This window comes from Maylandia zebra, linkage group LG6, assembly GCF_041146795.1.
Source record: "Maylandia zebra isolate NMK-2024a linkage group LG6, Mzebra_GT3a, whole genome shotgun sequence".
Classification (NCBI taxonomy): domain Eukaryota; kingdom Metazoa; phylum Chordata; class Actinopteri; order Cichliformes; family Cichlidae; genus Maylandia; species Maylandia zebra.
In genome coordinates this window covers 7,342,362-7,365,421 of record NC_135172.1, presented here as the reverse complement: position 1 = coordinate 7,365,421, position 23,060 = coordinate 7,342,362, and the positions used below count along the sequence as shown (strand labels likewise).

The window sequence follows — 23,060 nt, the reverse complement described above, 5'->3', positions numbered from 1 at the left end:
TGGCAATGATATCATCTCCTCTCTTTTTCTGTCTACAAAAATAAAAAGTTCATAATTCATCTGCACTGCACTCCAAAGTCAACAAAACCTGGCTCATATTATTACTTGAATCTGCCGTACTGTCATGCTGTGCATATCCTACAGTCTACTGTTTACAAATCTACTCACTTCTCTTGCTGAGGAGAATAAACTTGGACCACCACCACCTGCAGGTGTGGAGGATAATGCACCAAGACCTCCTGTGTTGTGTCTCAGCGTGGCACTGCAGATAAGAAATCATTACAGTGAGTATTTAAACCTGTCCAGTGAATCACAGGTATCGCACAAAACTCAGTCATATAGATCTGCAGAACAAAAACAAAACACCCTGCTGACCTGTCCATTTTTGATTATAAATTTGCAGCCTGGATTCACTCGAATGTGGAAAGAGAATTTATCCCAACATTGAAAGAGCAAAGAAGAACTGCAGCCAACAAAGTTTTCTAAAAGCTTTCCTAATCAATCAATCAATCAAGAAAAACCACGCACGTATTAAATAGGATATGCCAGTCTTCAAAAGTCAGCAAAAGATGACTGAAAAAAAAATGCATTGCACATGTAATGCACATGTCATGCAGTGACCACTATTGGCCAAAGCAGACAAAGCAACCTCATTAGTTAACTCAATTACTTTTTTATTTATTTATTTTTACTTACTAGCTCAATCGAGACTCAATAACTCATTTACAAGGGAGACCCGCTTCAGACAAACATGTTACAATTAAAACAATAAAATAACAAGAAATTAAAAATTGTCACAGTCATATCAAAACCAGGAGCACGTTCCCAGTGATGATGTCACCAGGTCGGTTGTACGTCTTTTTTAAGTCTGCAAGTGAAATCAATTAAGAGAAGATTTCCTTAGAGGAGAGAAGTTAAGACGATTCTATGAAGGGAATAGTCAAATAGTCCATACATATTATTTCATTTATTTGTTTTTGTTATGAAATTATTAACTTTATCACCATAAAATACGGTTTGCTTCACAAGGTACTTATAAACGTGTTCGTTTTCTAGCATTAGTTTTGTTTGTTTCTGACACCAAAGAATATAATTCAGTCAGCCTCTGACCCCGCCTCCCCCTCCTTATTTCATGATTTGGTTTGGTCCATGTGCACGCGCTCTTAGCGATACAGAGATAGCGCTGCAGTAGGATGTCTCTGTTATCAGTAAAGTCTGAGTTTCGAAAAAGAAAAAAGAGACAGGCAGAAATTAACTTGATGGACTTTCCTAGTTTTAGTCAGCTTGCTTCATTTCTGACAGAAAATAATGTGTTGGTTGTTTTAGCCAACTTGTAATTGGAGGCAGAACCTTTGTACATAAGCAGGTGAGTTCTTTTATGCCAAAATGTGTCTCTAAGGGGGCACCTTAGGAATTTTTATCATCATAGCCTACATAAAGAGAGAAGTACTGTTACAGGTGATCAGAGTTTTCAGTGAGCTAAATCAGATTAAAACCTTTGCTTTATAGGTCTCAGGACAGACATATTAGTTTGCTATACTTTGCTTGAAAGTTGATATTCAAAGGATTATTCACATTTGCCAATATGTAGTATTATAAATACAAATGTTCAAGCAGTAAAAAATACTTAAAATACTAGAATTTTAGAAAATATTAAAATGTAAAAAGTGGTTTCTACATATCTCATCAGTCTTGCACAACATTATAAAATCTATTTATATTATCTATTTAATCTATTTATGAGAATATTGATCCAGGTCTGCACAGTGTTATATTTTCAGAGCTGGCATGGTTTACAGTATTAATGTGGTGGGGCCTAAAGTTTTATATATATTTATTTTTGCATGGGACACCAAATCTGTGCTTACACCACTGCAGCCAAACCAGCATTTCGTGCTCTATATGTAGCAATTACATACCAAAGATCATAATAGGTTGGTGTGTAGTATAAAATATGACATATTATACCAAGACTGAAAAAACTTGAAATGTACCACATTTAAAACCAGGAAGTTACAAAAAATTCAACTGTTTAACACTGATCGGTATCAGTGCCTGATCGACAAAGCACGGGTAGATATGACTACATATTTCCATTAATTACAAAAGATGCATTAATAAGTCTAAATGTTTTTAGATAAATACTTAGTAATTATCTAATACAAAATTATATTTAAAGTCTTGTTCAGCCCCACTTGTCACATAATAAATCTGTAATAGAACAGGGCTGCAGCCCAAAAATCACACCCTTACTTACATTCTTTCTTTGCCATTTTTCTGGAAAATATATGGGTTAAAAATTAAAAAAGGAAAATAAATAAGAGTAATTTGTAACTTAAAAACAGTACATCACAAGACAATCCTTTAAAACCTGGGCCACCTTTGCAAAACCGGCATGCAGTTATATGCATAATGGGTTGCATACAGTTGTACACTCAGAAATGTAGCCACATGTATGATAGTGCAAAAATATCTGTCTTAGATGGCATAGTGTAAAAAACAGGATTAAATATGGATTTCTTTTCCAGTTTTTGAATCAGATCATGATTTTAAAACTACTGTAGATACAATGTTTTTATCAGCCCATCTGCTCCAAAATTAGTATCTTCAGTTATCTTGTCAAGATGTGAAGAAATAGAACCCTTCTTAGTCTCGAAGTATTTGAATCTTTCAGGCCGCACACCATATATATTTATTTTGACATCCATGGTATTTTGTAATATTAGAAATGTGATACTAGTTTCAATGTAAGCACTCTGGACATGAGACAAGAGCTGGAAATTCAAATTGCTTTCATTAAATACATTGTGTATTTCAGTATGTGAACTACTGCAGGTTGCTTTTGTCGTCGGACTCTTAGAGGTGATTACAGGAAAGCTCACTCAGCACTGTTAAGCTACAGCTATCATTTTAACAGAAAGGCTACCAGACCTCTTCAGCTGTATTTCCCTCACCTGTTCTTTTTATCTAAGAGATATTTTGTGGTAAAGATTTCCTCTCAGCTCTCTTTAAACCCGCATTAAATCTGCAGCTTTACAGTAAATCTGTTCATGGTGTTGTTAACACATTTTGCGGTAATTGTAGGAGCAAAGAGTGATTGAAATACAGTGCCTTTTTTAAGGCACTGAAAAGTAAAGTTTTTCACCTCATAACCAAAAACTTGTGTTTTTTTATTTATTTAGACTTTGTGTGATAGACCAACACAAAGTAGCACATACATGTGAAGTGGTATGACATTGTCTTGCTGGAGGGTGAATCTTCCTCCCAGTCTCAAGTGCTTTACAGCCTCCAGCGGGTTTTCTTCCAGGATTGCCCAGTATTTAGCCCCATCCATCATTCCATCAACTCTGACCAGCTTCCCTGTCGCTGCTGAAGAAAAGCGTCCCCACAGCATGATGCTGCCACCACCATGTTTCACAGTGGGATGGTGTGTTCAGGGTGATGAGCAGTGTTACTTTTCTGCCACACATAGCGTTTTGCATTTAGGGCCAAAAGTTCAACTTAGGCTCGTCTTAACACAGCACCTTCTTCCACATGTTTGCTGTGTCCCCTACATGGCTGCTGGCAAACTGCAAACAGGACTTTATATGCCTGTCTGTCAACAATGGCTTTGTTCCTGCCGCTCTTCCATATAGTCCAGATTTGTGGAGGACACGACTTACAGTTGACATGTGGACACATTCTCCCACCTGAGCTGTGGATTTCTCCTTCAGAGTGACCATGAGCCTCTCTGACCAGTGCTGTCCTTGCTCGGTCTGTCAGTTTAGGTGGACGGCCATGTCTTGGTAGGTTTGCAGTTGTAGCGTACTTTATCCATTTTTGGATGATGGAACAGTACTCCTTCAGATGTTCAGATCTTGATTCCACTGGATTTTACTTAAGGTGTATCAGAATTCAAGAGCATGAATACAAATACACGCCACACTTTTCAGATTTCTATTTACTTAAAATTTGGAAAACTATGTATCGTTTTCATACCAGTTCACAATTATGTGCTACTTTGTGTTAGTTTGTCACAGAAACTCTCAATAAAAACATTGAAGTTTTTGGTTGCAAGGTGGCAAAATGTTAAAGTTGAAGGGGTATGAATACTTTTTCAAGGCACTGTATGCCAAATTTGTCTGTTAAGAAGTTAATCTTACATGTAAACCACTGTATAAGGAGCACTTCTTCACTTCATTAGGGTTCGAGTGGAGGTTTACCAGATTTCATCTGTTTACGCATGTTGAGCATGTACTGCGGAAGGAAGACAGTTTAATATCACTTTTATATTTTCCAACCACAGAAGACGCTGCCATCAAAGACTACATCCTCAGCGTCTGATGAAGACTAGCTGGCACACAGTATTTGTCATGTTGGTGTGAATTAAGAAATGAGATGAGCAGCTATGAGTTTAAGTGCAGCAGCCAGTGGATTTGTTCTCTTCCTTCTCTCACTAACAGGTATTGTGTACCCTTATATTTGATTTATATCTGCAGTTACACCTCGACACCAGAGCTGTTTCTGGCTGTCACACATCCACCATCTGCAGGAATTACATATACATGTTTGCATTTGATTTGTACTTACAGTTTTCATATATTTAAATATTTTTTGTAAATAAATACAGATGCTGTCTGATGTGTACAAACACCGCAGATATTATATATACATGCATTTAGAAAAAGACAGAGTGGTTTCCACTTTTCACATTCTCAGCAACTTCACCATGACACTTAACATTATAAAGCTACAGTATGTCTCTATTATACAGGATAAAAAGAAGAAACAACTGATGCATTAATTGTTATAATTTACTTTTTATAATATTTATTTAAGTATAGTAATGTTTTTTGACATACTGTAGTTACTTTAGTGTTACATTATATATCATTGAATTACAGGGAGAAAAATTCTAAAGATTAACAGAATTTTCTGTTATACTTTGTTGTCAAGTAGTATAAATGGATCATTTAGATAACAGATAATTTAAAATGTGTAAATCTATTTATATTCTAAGATAATCGTTTCACACATTTGGCTGAGAAAAACAGTTGTTAAATATTTTTTATAATAGAAATGAAGCACAACGTTTTTTCAATTGTGTGAAGTTCTCCCTATATGCAGCGGGTAAAATAAGTATTGAACACGACACAAATTTTCTAAATATATTTCTAAAGGTGCTATTGAGATCAAATTCGGCAACAACCCATTCAATCAAAACATGCAAAGAAATTAAACCACAGATGTTCAGAAATTATGTGTAATAAGGAGAAATAACACTGGGAAAAATTATTAAACATGCTTACTGACATATTTAATGCCTCGAAGACAATTCTCATGATTTTACTTTGAATAACACGATATCGATTTATTAAATCTTGAATCAATTTTTAAATATAAATGTATTTTGCCAGAAATGCCAGAACTGTTAACTGTTAACACCAAACTGTTAAAAAGCAGGTAAACTGATTCCACAGAAAGATGTAAACACAGAGCGCAGATCGGTCACTCGACAGTATGTACCTGTGCATGTCATCGGGTGCTGAAAGCCGATATCTCACAGACTGTGAAGCTGCAGGTTTCGTCACACCAAAATTCACTGGCAGCAAAAGAAGATCCAAACTACGTATCACATTAGAGAAACATCGTCATTAATTCCCTCTTACCTTTGCTGTTTTGCTCCCAGCACGATAAAAATCACACTTCCTGCACATCTCTCTCTCTCTCTCTCTCTCTCTCTCTCTCTCTCTCTCAGTGTACTTAAAGACCAGTTTCCCATCTCAAGTATCAGCATTATTCGCTTGCTTATTATACGCCAGTCTGCCCTTGTTTACAGTGCTGTCGGCCGCTGTTTTTAAATTTTATTTATTTGTTTTTTCCAAAAATGACCGTCGGTAAGAAAGCCCGATTTCTGCTGTTCAATACCAAAGAAATTTAAGCTTTTACAAATGATGCCAAATTGCAAAATGCTTAGCTGTGTCTCTAATCGTGGCTCAAGAGTTGGGAGTTCGCCTTGTAATCGGAAGGTTGCCGGTTCGAGCCCCGGCTTGGACAGTCTCGGTTGTTGTGTCCTTGGGCAAGACACTTCACCCGTTGCCTACTGGTGGTGGTCAGAGGGCCCGGTGGTGCCAGTGTCCGGCAGCCTCGCCTCTGTCAGTGCTCCCCAGGGTGGCTGTGGCTACAATGTAGCTTGCCATCACCAGTGTGTGAATGTGTGTGTGAATGGGTGGATGACTGGATATGTAAAGCGCTTTGGGGTCCTTAGGGACTAGTAAAGCGCTATATAAATACAGGCCATTTACCATTTACCATAATAAAACCTCTGTAACTTTGCTCTGCTTCACTTCAGCAGCATCAGGTAATGTTCATACAGTTCATACACTTTTCAGTTATTTATTTGTAAAACATGTTTGGAATCATGTATGATTTTCGTTCCACTTCTCACATATACACCACTTTGTGTTGGTCTTTCACGTGGAATTCCAATAAAATTGATTCATGTTTGTGGCTGTAATGTGACAAAATGTGGAAAAGTTCAAGGGGGCCGAATACTTTTGCAAGCCACTCTATGTTGGTTCATGATTTTCTTCATTTTTTAATCCACTGTATTAAAGGTTATGTGCTATAAAGCCATAACCAGGAAGAAGCCAGGTGAGGAAAATCTCCTTCATATTTTTCTGTTTTACCCTCAGTTACTTTGACTGCATCGCTGCTGTGATGCTTCCACCTCTGATGCAGTCTCACAATTGTCAGCTTTGTTTTTATACATGTCAACTAAATAATACATGTGTATATATATATATATATATACACACACACTGATAAATGATCAGAACTAGGGCTGGGTATCATCACTGATTTCTAGAATCGATTCGATTCCGATTCAATTCAATTCAATGTGAATCTGGGAAATTTAGCCTCAGACAGTCAGAAATATTATAATTCACATTTACATATTTTGTATCTATAAAAAGGAAGCTGACACTCGCAAGACTTTATCAAAGGTGTGAGCATCACAGCAGATGCCTTTTTGTCAAAGCAGCTGAAGATAAAACAGAAAAATATGAAGGTGATTTTCCTGGCCTGGGATTTTATAAAAATATTCTGCAGTACATCAAAAACAAAAGAAAACCATTAATCAACTTATGAACATTACCTCTGAAGTTACAGCGGTTTTATTAGAGACACGGCTAAGCGTTTTGCATTTTGCATAATTTAAAAAAGTTTAAATTTGTTCAGTAGCCTATTGAACAGCAGAAATGAGGTTTTCTTTTCGGAAGTAATTAAAGGGAAAAAAACAGCGGCCAACGGCGCTGTAAACAACATTGGACTTGTGCGTAACAAGCAAGCGAATAATGCAGAAAACAGATTTTTAGACGGGAAACTGTTCTTGAAGTGTACTGTGTGTGTGTGTGTGTGTGAGAGAGAGAGAGCTGTGCATGACGTGTGATTTTCTCGTGGTGGAAGCAAAACATCTGACAAGGATGCCCCCTGGGCGCCTCCTGGGTGAGGTGTTCCAGGCATGTCCCACCGGGAGGAGGCCCCGGGGCAGACCCAGGACACGCTGGAGAGATTATATCTCTCGGCTGGCCTGGGAACGCCTTGGTATTCCCCCGGATAAGCTGGAGGAGGTGGCTGGGGAGAGGGAGGTCTGGGCCTCTTTGCTTAGGCTGCTGCCCCCGCGACCCGGCCCCGGACAAAGCCGATGAAGATGGATGGATGGATGGAAGCAAAACAGCAAAAGTCAGAGTGAATTCATGACGATGTTTATGTGAAGCATAGTTTGGATCCTCTTTTGCTGCTGGTTCGGTCAATATTGTTTGGAGAGAGATCAAACTAACAGCTTTAGAATCAGCGCAAAAAGGGCGTAAACATAGAGCGCGGACCTGCCGAAACATCAGAATCAGGAGCTGTCGGCTTTCAGCCCCGACCGTGTCCGTGCCGTCGGGTGAGAAAGGCGACATCTCACTGATTCTGATCCGCGGGTCCGCGCTTTGTTTTTACGTCTTTCTGCAGAATCCGTGTTCCTGCTCTCATTTACTGTTTTAGCTGTTTGGTGGTTGTCAAACTTTTGTGAGGTTTAACCTGAGATTCTGGCATTTCGGGCTAAATAAATTTACATTAAAAAAAATCGATTCATTAAAAAAATCAATTCAGGATTTTAATGAATCGATAAATCGATTATCAAAACCCACCCCTACTTTATATGCAGTGCCCTTTGACCTCATAACATTGTTTGTATTATGGTATCAAAAGAGTTCAATTTTGGTCTCATCTGATCAGACTATATTCTCCCTGTATTTCACAGGCTTGTCTAAATGTTGTTCAGCAGACTTTAAAATCAACATGCTTTTTCTTCAGAAATTGAGTTTTGCGTGGTGAGCGTTCAAATAGGCGATGTTGGTTGAGCATTACTTATTATTTTCTTTAAAAAAAATCTTACCTGCTGATTCCAGATCTTTCTATAGGTCTCCACAAGTGCTCCTTGGCTCTTAGAAACTCTTCCGAATTCTTTTTACTCCTCTGTCTGAAATCTTGCAGGGAGGATCTGATCATGGCCGGTTTGTGGTAAAACGATGTTCTTTCCACTTCCACATTATGGCCCCAGCAGTGCTCACTGCAATTTTCAGTACTTTAGAAATTCCCCTGTGACCAATGCCATCACAATGTTTTCCAACAATAAGGTCGTGACAGCCTTATGAGAGCATAGTGGCTTCACCCATCATGAGATGTTTCTTGTGTGGATGGCCTGTCTGAACCAGATGATATTAATTTGCACTTCGTGACAGGATTGGTTTCTAATTTCTGACAGATTTCAGCTGGTGGCATTATTTTCCGTGCCTTTTTTGCAACTCCACTTTTTTGTGTTCAATACTTTTTCCTTTTGTCATTTCCCATTATTACACATAACTTGATTTATGGACATCTATGGTTTGATTTCTTTGCATGTGTGGATTGGATGGTTTGTTACTTACATTGGGTGAGAATTTCATGTCAATAGCGCCTTTAAAAATATATTTACTTAGAAATGTGGTTTAGTTTTCCATATTTATTTTACCTGCTGTAATTACTCGACTTCATAATTTTACTGTTGTTTGTTATTATAAATCTGACCCATTTTGATGTGTTCTGTGTTACAGTGGTTGAAAGCCAGGATAATTATGGAGTGACTTACACTTCTACTCAGATCTGTGCTGTAAAAGGATCAACAGTGGACATAGGCTGCTCCTTCAAACACCCTTCAAGATATACGTATTTATGGAACACAGTTTGGTTCACCAAAGGAAATGATAATAACCCCGATGATCTGAAAACCGACCCAGTATATGCAGGTCGAGTGTCGTACAGTTCTGACTGGAAGAGCTGCACTCTGACAATCAGAGACCTGAGAGAGAGCGACTCAACTGTGTACAAGTTCAGGTTTGAAACAAACCAGAAAAGTTTTATTGGTTTACCTGGAGTCACTCTGACTGTCACAGGTAACATTTTTATTTACACATCAGTCAAAACCTATTATTACCATGACTGTGTGCATTTGCATTATTGATAATGGATGTCTACGTTTCTGCTCTGATTTTATTTCTTCACATAATCAGTTCTTCAGGTACACGTGGACACATCATCATATCCTGACTCAGCAACACTGACTTGTCGGGGCAGTTGTCGACTAAATAATCATCTCTTCTATGCCTGGTACAAAAATGGTCAGAAAATTTCTAATCAGTCAGACCAGTACTGGTATACAGACAATCTGAATCCTTCAGATAGCTACTCCTGTGCTGTAACAGGTCATGAAGATTTCTCCTCTCCTTCAGTGTGTGAGTTTATTTCAGTAACATAAAACCATCTCATAGAGTCATTACATACATCTGAATAAAAACAGTCAAACTCACAGTAACTACTTTCTAAATCTGACTTAAAAATCATTTAATGTTTCAGGTGTCCAAGATGATTCATGCAACAGAGTGAATTACAGCAACAGAAGAATCTGTGCAGTCAAAGGCTCATCAGTGGACATTTCTTGTACTTACAACAGTTATGAAAGTTCAATCCAGTCAACATCCTGGTTCCGTTCTGGTCGTGGATCTGAGGACCTCAGAGAAGACTCCCAGCATGCAGGTCGTGTTGAGGTGACTGAAACAGACCGAGGACGCTCCACTCTGAGAATCAGAGACCTGACAGAGAGTGATTCAGCCGAGTATCACTTCAAATTCAAAACACAAAGCTTTGAATGGGGGAGTAGTTTACCTGGAACAACTCTGACTGTCACAGGTACTGATCAACACACACTGATGGATATTTAATAAATTTTTATTTGCATGTTCTCCCATACCTTTTAATAATAGTTTGAATGGTTTCGGGTCTAAAGATGGAGAGAATTAATACTTTGTTTCTAATTAATTTTATCACTTCTGTGAATTTTACAAATGTCTCCCTCAGTGTGAGAGTGACTGACATCTTATTTATTGTTTCTTGTCCACTGTTCAAGATGTTCAGGTCAGAGGGTTCAATGGACGACAGTTGGATTGTGTCACCAGATGTGATCCTTATGTTTCATCTTATGTCTGGTACAAAAATGGACAACAAGTGATTGGAGCCAGCTCTTCTTCTTATGAAGCTCAATATGACACTTCATACAGCTACTCATATCAAATGTCATATGGCAATAAAAACAGCTACTCATGTGCTTTAAAAGGATTTGAGGATTTTCACTCTCCATTAGTTTGTGAGTTCACTTAGAGGTTTTACCTGAATAAAAACTTAATCTAGGTGATAATTAATGTCATGTTCTGTCAATAAATTTGGTTTTAAAAAAATTTTTAATTGTAATTTTTCAGGTATATATGTTGAACGGTGCAACAGAGTGAATTACAGTAACAGAAGCATCTGTGCATTCAAAGGATCATCAGTGGACATTTCATGTACTTACAACAGTTATGAAAGTTCAATCCAATCAAAGTCCTGGTTCCGTTCTGGTCGTGGATCTGAGGATCTCACAGAAGACTCCCAGTATGCAGGTCGTGTTGAGGTGATTGAAACAGAGAGAGGACTCTCCACTCTGAGAATCAGAGACCTGACAGAGAGTGATTCAGCCGAGTATCACTTCAAATTCAAAACACAAAGATTTGAATGGAAGAGTAGTTTACCTGGAACAACTCTGACTGTCACAGGTACTGATGAATACACACTGATGGATATTTCATTCAGTTAAGTCATTTAATTAATAATGTGACTATTTTTGTTATTTCACACAGCTCTGCAGGTGAAGGTGAGCAGAATAATATCAGTCCATGAGTCTCAGACTGAGGCAGAGCTGAAGTGTGAAAGCAGCTGCAGTCCAGCTGGTCGTCTTTCTTTTGTCTGGTTCAAAAACAATCAGTTTATGGTTGAACGACGTTCTTATCAAGATCTGTTCAGTCCTGGAGACATCATCTCCTGTGCTTTCAAAGGACACGAAGGTTATCGCTCAGATCCTGTGTGTAAGTTTACTTCATTGCGTTATGTGGTCATCATCCCAAATAAGTTGGGATGATGTCCCAAATAACATCTACACCCTTTTTTTTCACCAAACTGTTGGTTCAGATATTCAGCATAACTTACAATACTATACAATAATTTAAATTGTGTGAGTGTGTTACAGTACAAAGAGTTTAAAGGTGAGTGCAGCCAGGTTCATGAATCAGAAACATTTATTGACTTAGAGTAAGTTCAAAAAGAACAGTCAATGTGATGAACAATGGTTTGACCATGTAAATAAATAAATAAATGTTTATTTATATAGCACCTTTCAAGACAGAATCACAAAGTGCTGCACACATAAAAAGATTTAAAAAGAGAAAATAAAACAGGCAAAAAATTAACCAAAAGCAGTTTTAAAAAGGTAAGTTTTGTTGAGCAATCATTGCTTTTTCCCCATGCATAACAAAGCAATCTTAACCACCGCCTTGTCTCACCATTTATAGTCAGGGAAAAATTGTTTGAACCCCTGCTGATTTTGTAAGTTTGCCCCTTACAAAGAAATGGTCAGTCTATAATTTCAAAGGTAGGTTTATTTGAACAGTGAGTGACAGAACAATAACCACCAAACCCAGAAAAATGTATTTCTAAAAATCCGGTCCAGTTGTCCTGTCCCCTTGGCAGAAAAAACACCCTGCATGTTTGATGGTGGGGACGGTGTTCCTGGAGTCATAGGCACCATTCTTCCTCCTCCAAACACAGCGAGTTGAGTTGATGTCAAATATCTCAATTTTTGTCTCATCTAACCACAACACTTTCACCCGGTCCCCCTCTGAATTATTGAGAGGTTCAGTGGCAAACTTCAAACAGGGGATTGCAGGATTTCAGTCCTTCATGGCGTAGTGTTTTCTTGGTCCAGCTGCCTTGAGATCACTGATGTTCCTTCCGAGTATTTCTGGGCTGGTTCCACATTGTTCTCATTATTACTGAAACTACATGAGGTGAGATCTTGCATAGAACTCCAGACCGAGGGAGAATGGCAGTTATTTTATAGTTCTTCCATTTGTGAATAATAATGTTGTCACCTTCTCACCCAGCTGCTTGGTGATGGTCTTATAGCTGATTCCAGCCTTGTGTAGGGCCAGAATTTTGATTTGCCTGATATACTTGGAAAGCTCTTTCATCTTGGCCATGGTACAGAGTTTGGAATCTGGATGCACTGATGGCTTCTATGGACATCTGTATTTTATACAGGTAATGAGTTGAGAAGGCTCCCAACATCAGCTGTATAAAATACACTTGGGAGCCAGAAATCTTGCTGACTGGTGGGGGATCAAATAATTATTTCCTTCATGAAAGTGCAAGTTCATTTATAACTTTTTTGAAATGCATTTTTCTGCATTTTATTTCCGTTATTGATCTCACACTGTTCAAATAAACCCACCATTGAAATTAAAGACTCATCTTTGTTAGCGGCCAAACTTGCAAAATAAGCAGCGGTTCAAATAATGTTTCCCCTGACTGTAAGTGGTTTAATTTTATTTTGAAATACAAATGTAGATGTAATCCTGCTTATTTAGCTTATTTAGAGGATTTGATTACTAGTTTAATAAACAGGGATGTGCTTCTGACAGGGTTGTGCAGGGATCTGTTTTTGACTGTCTACAAAGGTCTGTCCATGGACTGTCATGTGTACATCCAATTTATGGAACAACTGACAAATCCAGCAAACATGGTATGTTCATGCAAAGCATGAACCTAATATATTGAGGATAACAGATCCTTCAAATATTTAAAGGCTGACTGTTTCCCCATACTTGAGGGTGTGACAGACTGAAATGAAAGTGAGGGAAATGTCTTGACCATAACTTTAAAGAAGAAATACGGATATTTTGAATAAACATTAATGCCAGAAGAATAAAGATTAAAGTTTGTATTCTTGTGTTTTGCTTGCTGTAATTATTAACAGAAAAATACACAATGTATTATGACGTTAATTCTAATGTTAATATTTTCTGTTCTAGACATTCCAAAGCTTCCCTCTGTGTCAGTGAGTCCCTCTGCTGAGATAGTGGAGGGAAGTTCAGTGACTCTGACTTGTAGCAGTGATGCTAACCCAGCAGCTAATTACACCTGGTACAAGGAACAACAACCGATCAGCCAAGAAAAGCAGATCATCTTCAGGTCCATCTGGTTTTCTGACTCTGGAAAGTATTGCTGTACCGCTGAGAATGAGCTGGGCAAAACAATATCTAAAGTCATCTCTATCAATGTGAAATGTGAGTGAAAAAACTTTTTGAAAACATAATTTCCCTCTGCTGAGATAGTGGAGGGCAGTTCAGTGACTCTGACCTGTAGCAGTGATGCTAACCTAGCAGCTAGTTACACCTGGTACAAGGAACAAAACAGATCAGTAGAAAACAGCAGTTAATCTTACAGTTACAGAACAATTTATTTAGTTTATTATTGGTTTACCAGTGTCAGTTATGTAGGGAAATAAAATAAGATTACAGTATGTATACATTTATGAATCAGATAATACACCCATAACCTGTTACCAAATGGTGTTGACAGTGCTTTCAGTCTCAGCTTTCATCATGTCCTCGAGATTTTCAGTTGGCTCAAGTTGGCTGCCAAAGATATGGGGCGCCATTTGTAAAGTGAAACATGCTGAAATTAACGGCAACACATTTTTCCACATTTAGCTCAAAACAAGTCATTTTTTACAACATTTAGTAAAATATTTGTAACTTTTCATATTTAAAACAGAATTTTAAATGTTAAATCTAAATGTTAAATATTCAATCTAAATGATAACTGTTAAATCTAAATGTTATATTTAAATCTAAATGTTAAATGTTAAATCTAAATATTATATTTAAATCTAAATCTAAATGTTAAATCTAAATGTTAAATGTTAAATCTAAATATTATATTTAAATCTAAATCTAAATGTTAAATCTAAATGCTAAATGTTAAATGTTAAATCTAAATGTTATATTTAAATTAAATGTTAAATGTTAAATCTAAATATTATATTTAAATCTAAATCTAAATGTTAAATCTAAATATTATATTTAAATCTAAATGTTAAATCTAAATATTATATTTAAATCTAAATGTTAAATGTTAAATCTAAATATTATATTTAAATCTGAATCTAAATGTTAAATCTAAATGCTAAATGTTAAATGTTAAATCTAAATGTTTAGGCTAACATGCAAATTTATTGCACGGATCAGCGGAAATACCAAAATAAAAGCTTTCCGAAAACCTCCGGTGCAAAAGTGTGCCGGTAGTGGTCAGACACGTTCTCACTCCCAAAGCGTAATAATTTTCGCTAGGTGACAAATTGTCAACATTTTATGCTTTCGGGTACCCAACACGTTCCTAAATTACGGCATCGGAAAAAAGGAGAGCACATGAGAACCGTTTGGACTCAATCTACACGTTCGTTCATTTTCTAAAAATCGCTTTGGAAAACACTATTTTACGTCATTTAACTGCTAGTAAAGGTCAGGAATAAGGTTATAGTTAGATAAGGTTAGGTTTAGGGCTGGAACACATGGCTGGAACGTCTATTATGGCGGGACTGTCATTCCACTGGAATTCAGCCATAACCCGACCATGAGAAAGCACGTCCGGCGATTTAGCTGAAAACATCGGAAGATCTGTTTTGTCGGCGATCCAAAGGTTTAGCAGTAGTGCACTCTTAGCAGCTGCAGTCTCCACTTCACAATCGCTGCAGCACATGTCCAGCAAAATCGCTGGACATGCTCGTAGGCAAGAAGTGAAGCAGCACATGGCGGGCAGAAGCGAGGAAGAGAACAGACACAATTTTGCACCAGAGGTTTTCAGGAAGCTTTTATTTTGGTATTTCCGTTGATCCGTACAATAAATTTGCATATTAGCCTAAACATTTAGGTTTAACATTTAACATTTAGCATTTAGATTTAACATTTAACATTTAGATTTAAATATAATATTTAGATTTAACATTTAACATTTAGATTTAACATTTAGATTTAACTTTTAACATTTAGATTTAACATTTAACATTTAGATTTAACATTTAGATTTAACATTTAACATTTAGATTTAACATTTAACATTTAGATTTAATATTTAACATTTGATGAAAAGTTACAAATATTTTACTAAATGTTGTAAAAAATTACTCGAAAAAATATGTTTTTGTAAGGTTTTGAGCTAAATGTGGAAAAATGTTGCCGTTAATTTCAGCATGTTTCACTTTACAAACGTCGCCCCATACAAAGACATCATCATAGTCTGCTTCATGAACAATGCCTTTTTATCGGTTTTGTTTTGTTAGACCATATATTACTGTATCACACCCACAAAACAACCCGAGAGACATTCTTACATTCCATACAAAACACTTGAATAATGATAATTACAAGAGCTCTTTACAAGTAAAAATACCAAGTGTGGGTTGTAATATTTCATCTGTTCTCCAGGCTGATTTTTGATGATCTATTTCATCATGCTGTCATAGTCAATGCTGCTGTATATCCAGCTCTGTTTTTCTTAAAAAGAAATCTTGTGGTGCTTTGTGTCTATGTGTTTGACATTTTCCAAATACAAACTGAAAGAGAGTAAATGAAATCTTGTAGGATGGTGACCAGCGTGATATGAGCAAACTCTCAGGTTTGGCAATCAGTGTGTAGCAGTTTCACTGTTTGCCAGTCTACAGACACGGTCGTTGTCCTAAATATGTCAGATAGAGTTTCATTGCTACTTGCAGCTGTGGAGCTTTTTAGATGAAATTAAGTGGCCTCCCATTAGTCCCATTAGCTAATGCTAACCACAAGTCTTACTGTCCTGTTTTCTCTGTATTTAGTGTTGAGTCGGTTGAGGTCGACTTCAGTAAAAATCAAGATCTGCATGTTTTAACACACAAACAGTTGTTGTCCTGGCATTAGGTACAATCAAAATAGTAGTACAATGGAGTTGTTACAATGTCCTAATGTTTGTTTTAGTATTGTTAAAGTTTAGAGTTAGAATTAGATTCAGAATCGAGTCGTTAATTTGAAGATTTTGGTCTGATCGGTTAAATGTTTTATCTCCATTTCTATGTGATCCCAAATCTTGTAATCCAGTGACAAATGTTCGGTTTTGTCACTGTTTCCTAGACTCATGGAAAAAAATCGCTGCAGCTGCATTAATCGCTGTTCTAATTCTGGCTGTCATAATCATCTGTGGGATCATATTCATTAGGTGAGCAGTTCAGTTTTATTGTTGTTATTAAAAAAGTCTTTAGTGTTTTCATGTAATAATTCACTGATATGGTCATTCGTCCTTCTGTACAGAAGAAAAGGGTGCTTCAAAACAAATTCATCCAGAGAGAGGCCAGACAACAAAGCAGAGGTAAGGAAGAAGAGGTCAGGTATCAGGTATACATATATGAACCTGAAAAAGACCATGTTAATGTAACTTAATATCCTTGTACATGTCTGTATACTGCTGTCATACACTGCACAGTTGAAAGATAAAGTTAGCTGTTGTAGTACAGAAAAGTGGGTATTAACCCAACCAGATATTAAGCTGCGTATACATTTTTTGACTGTGGGCCATCTAAGATAAAGAAAAAATGGTGGTGATAGCTTTGATTGTGTTTAATGTGGTTGTCCTATCTTAAACAGTGGAAGAACTTAAAAGGTTGGCTGTAGTAATCTTGTAAACAAAGACGGTCTGAGATAAAATCATTACAATGCCAGAAATTTAGGGTGATCCTCTCACAGTGTGCCTGCTGCTGCAATCAACATCTATTAACCAACCATCAGAAACGGAGCATGATGATCAGCTGTGCTGATCAACTGAGCACCAACACTCATGAAAGCGACAAAACAAAGAGAAATGATGGAAGTATCTGGCTTTTAGGAGTTCCAATAAAGAGGAAGATCTATTAGAGCTCTTGCAGCAGGTTGTTATATGACAGCTGCCAGCTGTTATCAAGTCTGAATCCAGTCTGATGATTCGGTATGGACACCAACAGCAGAGGAATAAAAGCTGATCATTATCATTGTACGATTCACATGCTTCAAACTTCATGTCCCACCCAGGTTTATGAGATCCACACTGCACAGTGTGGCTTGTAATGATTGATTTATAATACTGCACAGTGTGTGGGTACCTTTAGTTAATTCAATTCAATTCAATTCAATTCAATTTTATTTATATAGCGCCAAATCACAACAAAAGTCGCCTCAAGGCGCTTCATAGATACAGAGAAAAACCCAACAATCATATGACCCCCTATGAGCAAGCACTTTGGCGACAGTGGGAAGGAAAAACTCCCTTTTAACAGGAAGAAACCTCCGGCAGAACCAGGCTCAGGGAGGGGCGGCCATCTGCTGCGACCGGTTGGGGTGAGAGAAGGAAGACAGGATAAAGACATGCTGTGGAAGAGAGACAGAGGTTAATAACAGATATGATTCAATGCAGAGAGGTCTATTAATACATAGTGAGTGAGAAAGGTGACTGGAAAGGAAAAACTCAATGCATCATGGGAATCCCCCGGCAGCCTACATCTATTGCAGCATAACAAAGGGAGGATTCAGGGTCACCTGGTCCAGCCCTAACTATATGCTTTAGAAAAAAGGAAAGTTTTAAGCCTAATCTTAAAAGTAGAGATAGTGTCTGTCTCCCGAATCCAAACTGGAAGCTGGTTCCACAGAAGAGGGGCCTGAAAACTGAAGGCTCTCCCTCCCATTCTACTTTTAAATACTCTAGGAACAACAAGTAGGCCTGCAGAGCGAGAGCGGAGCGCTCTAATAGGGTGATATGGTACTACAAGGTCATTAAGATAAGATGGGGCCTGATTATTTAAGACCTTGTATGTGAGGAGCAGGATTTTGAATTCAATTCTGGATTTAACAGGAAGCCAATGAAGGGAAGCCAAGACAGGAGAAATATGCTCTCTCTTTCTAGTCCCTGTCAGGACTCTTGCTGCAGCATTTTGGATTAGCTGAAGGCTTTTCAGTGAGTTTTTTGGACATCCTGATAATAATGAATTGCAGTAGTCCAGCCTGGAAGTAATAAATGCATGAACTAGTTTTTCAGCGTCACTCTGAGACAGGATATTTCTAATTTTAGAGATGTTGCGCAAATGGAAGAAAGCAGTCTTACATATTTGTTTAATATGTGCGTTGAAGGACATGTCCTGGTCAAAAATGACTCCAAGGTTCCTCACCGCGTTACTGGAGGCCAAGGTAATGCCATCCAGAGTAAGAATCTGATTAGATATCATATTTCTAAGATTTTCAGGGCCGAGTACAATAACCTCAGTTTTATCTGAATTAAGAAGCAGAAAGTTAGCGGCCATCCAGGTCTTTATGTCTTTAAGACATTCCTGCAGTTTAACTAATTGGTGTGTGTTATCTGGCTTCATGGACAGATAGAGCTGGGTGTCATCTGCATAGCAGTGAAAATGTATGCTATGTCTTCTAATGATACTGCCTAAGGGAAGCATGTATAATGTAAACAGAATTGGTCCTAGCACTGAACCCTGTGGAACTCCATAATTAACCTCAGTGTGTGAAGAGGACTCTCCATTTACATGCACGAATTGGAGTCTATTAGATAGATATGATACAAACCACTGCAGCGCAGTACTTGTAATACCTACAGCATGTTCTAATCGCTCTAATAGGATATTATGATCAACAGTATCGAACGCTGCACTGAGGTCTAGCAGGACAAGCACAGAGATGAGTCCACTGTCAGAGGCCATAAGAAGATCATTTGTAACCTTCACTAAAGCTGTTTCTGTGCTGTGCTGAGCTCTGAAACCTGACTGAAACTCTTCAAATAAACCATTCCTCTGCAGATGATCTGTTAGCTGTTTGACAACTACTCTTTCAAGGATTTTTGATATGAAAGGAAGGTTGGAGATTGGCCTATAATTAGCTAAGACTGCTGGGTCTAGAGATGGCTTTTTGAGTAAAGGTTTAACTACAGCCAGCTTGAAGGCCTGTGGTACATAGCCGATTATTAGAGATAGGTTGATCATATTTAAGATCGAAGAATTAATTAATGGCAGGACTTCTTTGAGCAGTTTTGTAGGAATGGGGTCTAAAAGACACGTTAAGACAGTGACTAATTGTAATCAGTTTTCATGTGTTGAGAAAATGACACTTATTTGTTTAATGCTGTTGTTGATGGCATTGCTCTTCCTTTGCTCGGGATATAAACCTCTCCAGGAATACAGATACAAGGTTTGGGAGGCTGTGGCTCAGTTGGCAGGGGAGGGCGGGGGGGTCCAACCATAACCTTTCACCTTTAATAGTTATCTTGAATTTCAGGAAAATTCATATTATTACATGTTTGACCCTGCACCAAGTGGGCGTCCAGAGCATGGCGGCCCTTCAGCTCCAGCACAGAGTAGAGCAGCAGAGGAGCAGCAGGATGATCTTTGCTATTCCAGTGTAACTTTCATAAAGAAGCCAGAAGAGCACGACTACTACAACATTCTCCCCATTAAGACCAAAAGAAGAAAAGAAAAGGATGAAGAAGTAACAGATGTGGACTACACTGTGGTCAGATTTAACAGCACCCAAAGGTGAGGACACTTATTTTCTGTGGGAATGTTTCCATAATTTCTTTGTTTTGATTTTGTAAATGCATTATTTATTTAGTTTTGGTGTAACTTTGGTCTAACTTAAGAAAAGAAAACACTTAATGTTACTGATATTGTGATTTTTATTGACATCATGTTTACCTTTACAGATTAAGAGATCAACAGGCTGCAGAGTATTCATCAGCACTGTACAGCACAGTCAGGAAAAAGTAGAGTATGAACATGAATGTTTGTCCTCAGTAGGGATGGGTATCGTTTAGGTTTTATCTGATACCGGTGCCAAATCGGTACTTTTGAAACGGTGCCGGTGCTCAAACGGTGCTCAAAGAATGGAGAACACAAAATTGGTCCAAAAACCTCTCATATTCAGCTGGTTTTTTGTAAAAAGATAACAATGTTAGCCTTTTCTGCAGCTATGGGGCATATATGGTATCACTCTTGGCTGGAAGCAGTGCTTAAACAATGGAAAAAATACAAACTTTGTCCAAAAACCTCTCATGTTTAGCTGTTTCCCTCTTTTTCTTTGGTCATTTTAGCCTTTTTGGCCAGGGTGAAGGGAGTATCTGCCATCAAACAAGAAGACAGCCGCATGTAGCTATGATGATGTTTGCTAGTTCACCTTACATGCATTAATGTAATAACGTGGTTAGCCTACTCAACGTAAATTACACACGAACAACATTAAGCTACTCACGCAGAGTAGAACGGCTGCTGCTGCATCATCATCCTCATCATTTCTGCTACACTGGCAGGGCTAGGGGCCAGGACGCTCCTCTTCGTGTTTTTGGGGGATGTTGCATAACAGGCAACCCACCCGCAGTAGATGTGCTCGGTGTGAGGTCTCGCAGCAAGCTATCAAATACGGCGCATTTCTGGGCTTTTAAAAAAAACGCTATGCGTTGCCAGGTGTTTCATCGGATTTGAGGTGTTACCTCCTTTGACAGTATCACAGTATCAGCTTAAAGCACTTGTTGCTGCTGAGTTTGCATCTTTTGCTGTGAAGTACAGCCAGACTTTGACCGCTTCGCCTTGGGCATTTTTAATCTGTAGCTCTGCATAAGGCCCCGCCTACCATCCTTGGAAACGTAAAATGATTGGCTAGAAGTGTATCACAGCTCAGGAAAAAAAAGCACCGAAATAAAGCACCGAAATGTGCGCTGCTTTTCGGTCTGGTTACTACCGTTTATGTCAGAACCGACACCGGTACCCATCCCTAGTCCTCAGTGTACATATTTAATGTTTTTAGGAAGATACTGCTTTTTATGGCTGTGTTTGCATTTTGATAAAGAATGATGCAACAGATATAACAAAATGTGTCCTTGGACAGTGGACTATTATAAACGTTAGAGCTGTGTATATGTGTAACACATGTAACAATCATTACTAGTTTATTAGATGTTAATCTAGCTTGTACTGGAATACAAACTTAATACAGCAAACAAGAAGCACTCTGAAAGCACAAACCACTCTCTGGGCAGTTTTATTTTTAAGGGAAGATTATTACATTTTGCATATGTATTTTGTATTCTTTATTATTTTTAAACTTGCTTTAAGAAGTTTGTAATGCAGTAAAAAAATGCAATGTGCAATGTGCAAGCATTTTAATATACTTGACGTAATTTGAGTATAATATATATATATTTTTTTTATTCGTGTGGATATTGTAAATGTGTAAACATTCACTTCATTGTTTAACACAATTTGTTTAAATCTTTGGTAATAAGCATTAAGTGAATAAAGATTTGATTCGGTTTATTTTGTACATTCAAAATGTTTTGATGCATTCTCAGTCATCCAGGTAAGTAAATCCCAAAAAGTTGATTCAGTTCATCTGGACGTGGTGTTTTCAGTGGGAAGAAACATTTCATCACTGAGCCAAGTGACTTCTTCAGTCTCAAAATGCTACGTCCAGATGAACTGAATCAACTGTTATAAGATGTTAATCTAATGTACACAACAAAGGCATACTGAAATGAATCTGAAATCATATTGCCATTTTAAAAAGCTCTGTAAAGCATTATTATTAATTTCACCTGTAGACTAATCTATTGGCCTTAAAGATGAAGTCAGAAGTCAAATGTGACATGAAATTTTAAATTTTTATGCAGTAATTTCTTTCTTCTCATTTTAAAGGGGATTTACAGGCCTTTGTCTGTTCATGCACATTAAGCGTGTACAGAGGAAGTCAGGTAGCCAGATGTCTATCTCTCTAAAATTTTCCAACCACAGAAGAAATCATCTTCAGATCACATCTTCATCTCCATCCATTTTTACTTCTGAGAATTGCATTTCCTGCTCTGTCTCTCTGTGCGGGAGTGTGAATAAGAAACCATTAGGTGAATAATAATAGGCTACATTTGCTTTGCATTGTCCCCACCTGATGACAGTGGTATAGTATGATATGATTCCATATTAGGTTCTTGATGAATGTGTGTTGTTGTTCTTCAGCATGGTTCTATGTGTCCCTTTTTAACTTTGAGTACCCGCCCCTTTAAAGATCTCTGCACAACCCCCGGAGCAGAATAATATCAGTCCATGAGTCTCAGACTGAGGCAGTGTCAAGTGTTCTCTGACTGTGAGGTGTCCACACTTGAAAAAGACCAGACTTTGAATTTCACTCAACTTTATTTAGACCAGCTAGTTAGATAACTGGTAGGTAGATAGGTAGGTAGCAGCAGGTAAAAAACCTTTCAACACAAAAATAAAGAACATTTCATTAACCAGTAACCATTCAGATAAATTACATGCATTACACAGAAGACAGATGAAACTAGAAAAATTTGCATTTCCTGCGAAAATGCAGTGTGGATGCTTAAAGCTGAAGCTGTAAGCAAAAAGTAGCTGAAAAAGCTGAAAAGTTGCAGAAATTGTAAAAACTTTGCAGAAGCAAAAGAAGTTTGCTAAAATGGAATAACTTAGCAGAACTGCAATATCTTAGAGGAAACATAATACTTGGCAGAAATACAATAGCATAGCAGAATTTAGCAGAAATATTGTAACTTACCAGAAACATGATAACTTC

The 23,060-nt window shown here is 37.7% G+C and overlaps 1 protein-coding gene across 1 annotated transcript; it reads left to right on the top strand.

Annotated features, from left to right (window-relative positions):
* The first annotated feature begins 1,178 nt into the window (after positions 1-1,178).
* Positions 1,179-21,687, top strand: LOC143418899 (B-cell receptor CD22-like). The gene is made up of 13 exons (XM_076884592.1): positions 1,179-1,366; positions 4,286-4,442; positions 9,123-9,461; positions 9,579-9,800; positions 9,922-10,254; positions 10,472-10,708; positions 10,821-11,153; positions 11,238-11,462; positions 13,464-13,718; positions 16,593-16,677; positions 16,770-16,827; positions 19,764-20,020; positions 20,188-21,687. The coding sequence occupies exons 2-13, from the start codon at positions 4,388-4,390 to the stop codon at positions 20,249-20,251; spliced, it is 2,463 nt and encodes an 820-aa protein (XP_076740707.1). The 5' UTR covers positions 1,179-1,366; positions 4,286-4,387; the 3' UTR covers positions 20,252-21,687.
* The last annotated feature ends 1,373 nt before the right edge of the window (positions 21,688-23,060 follow it).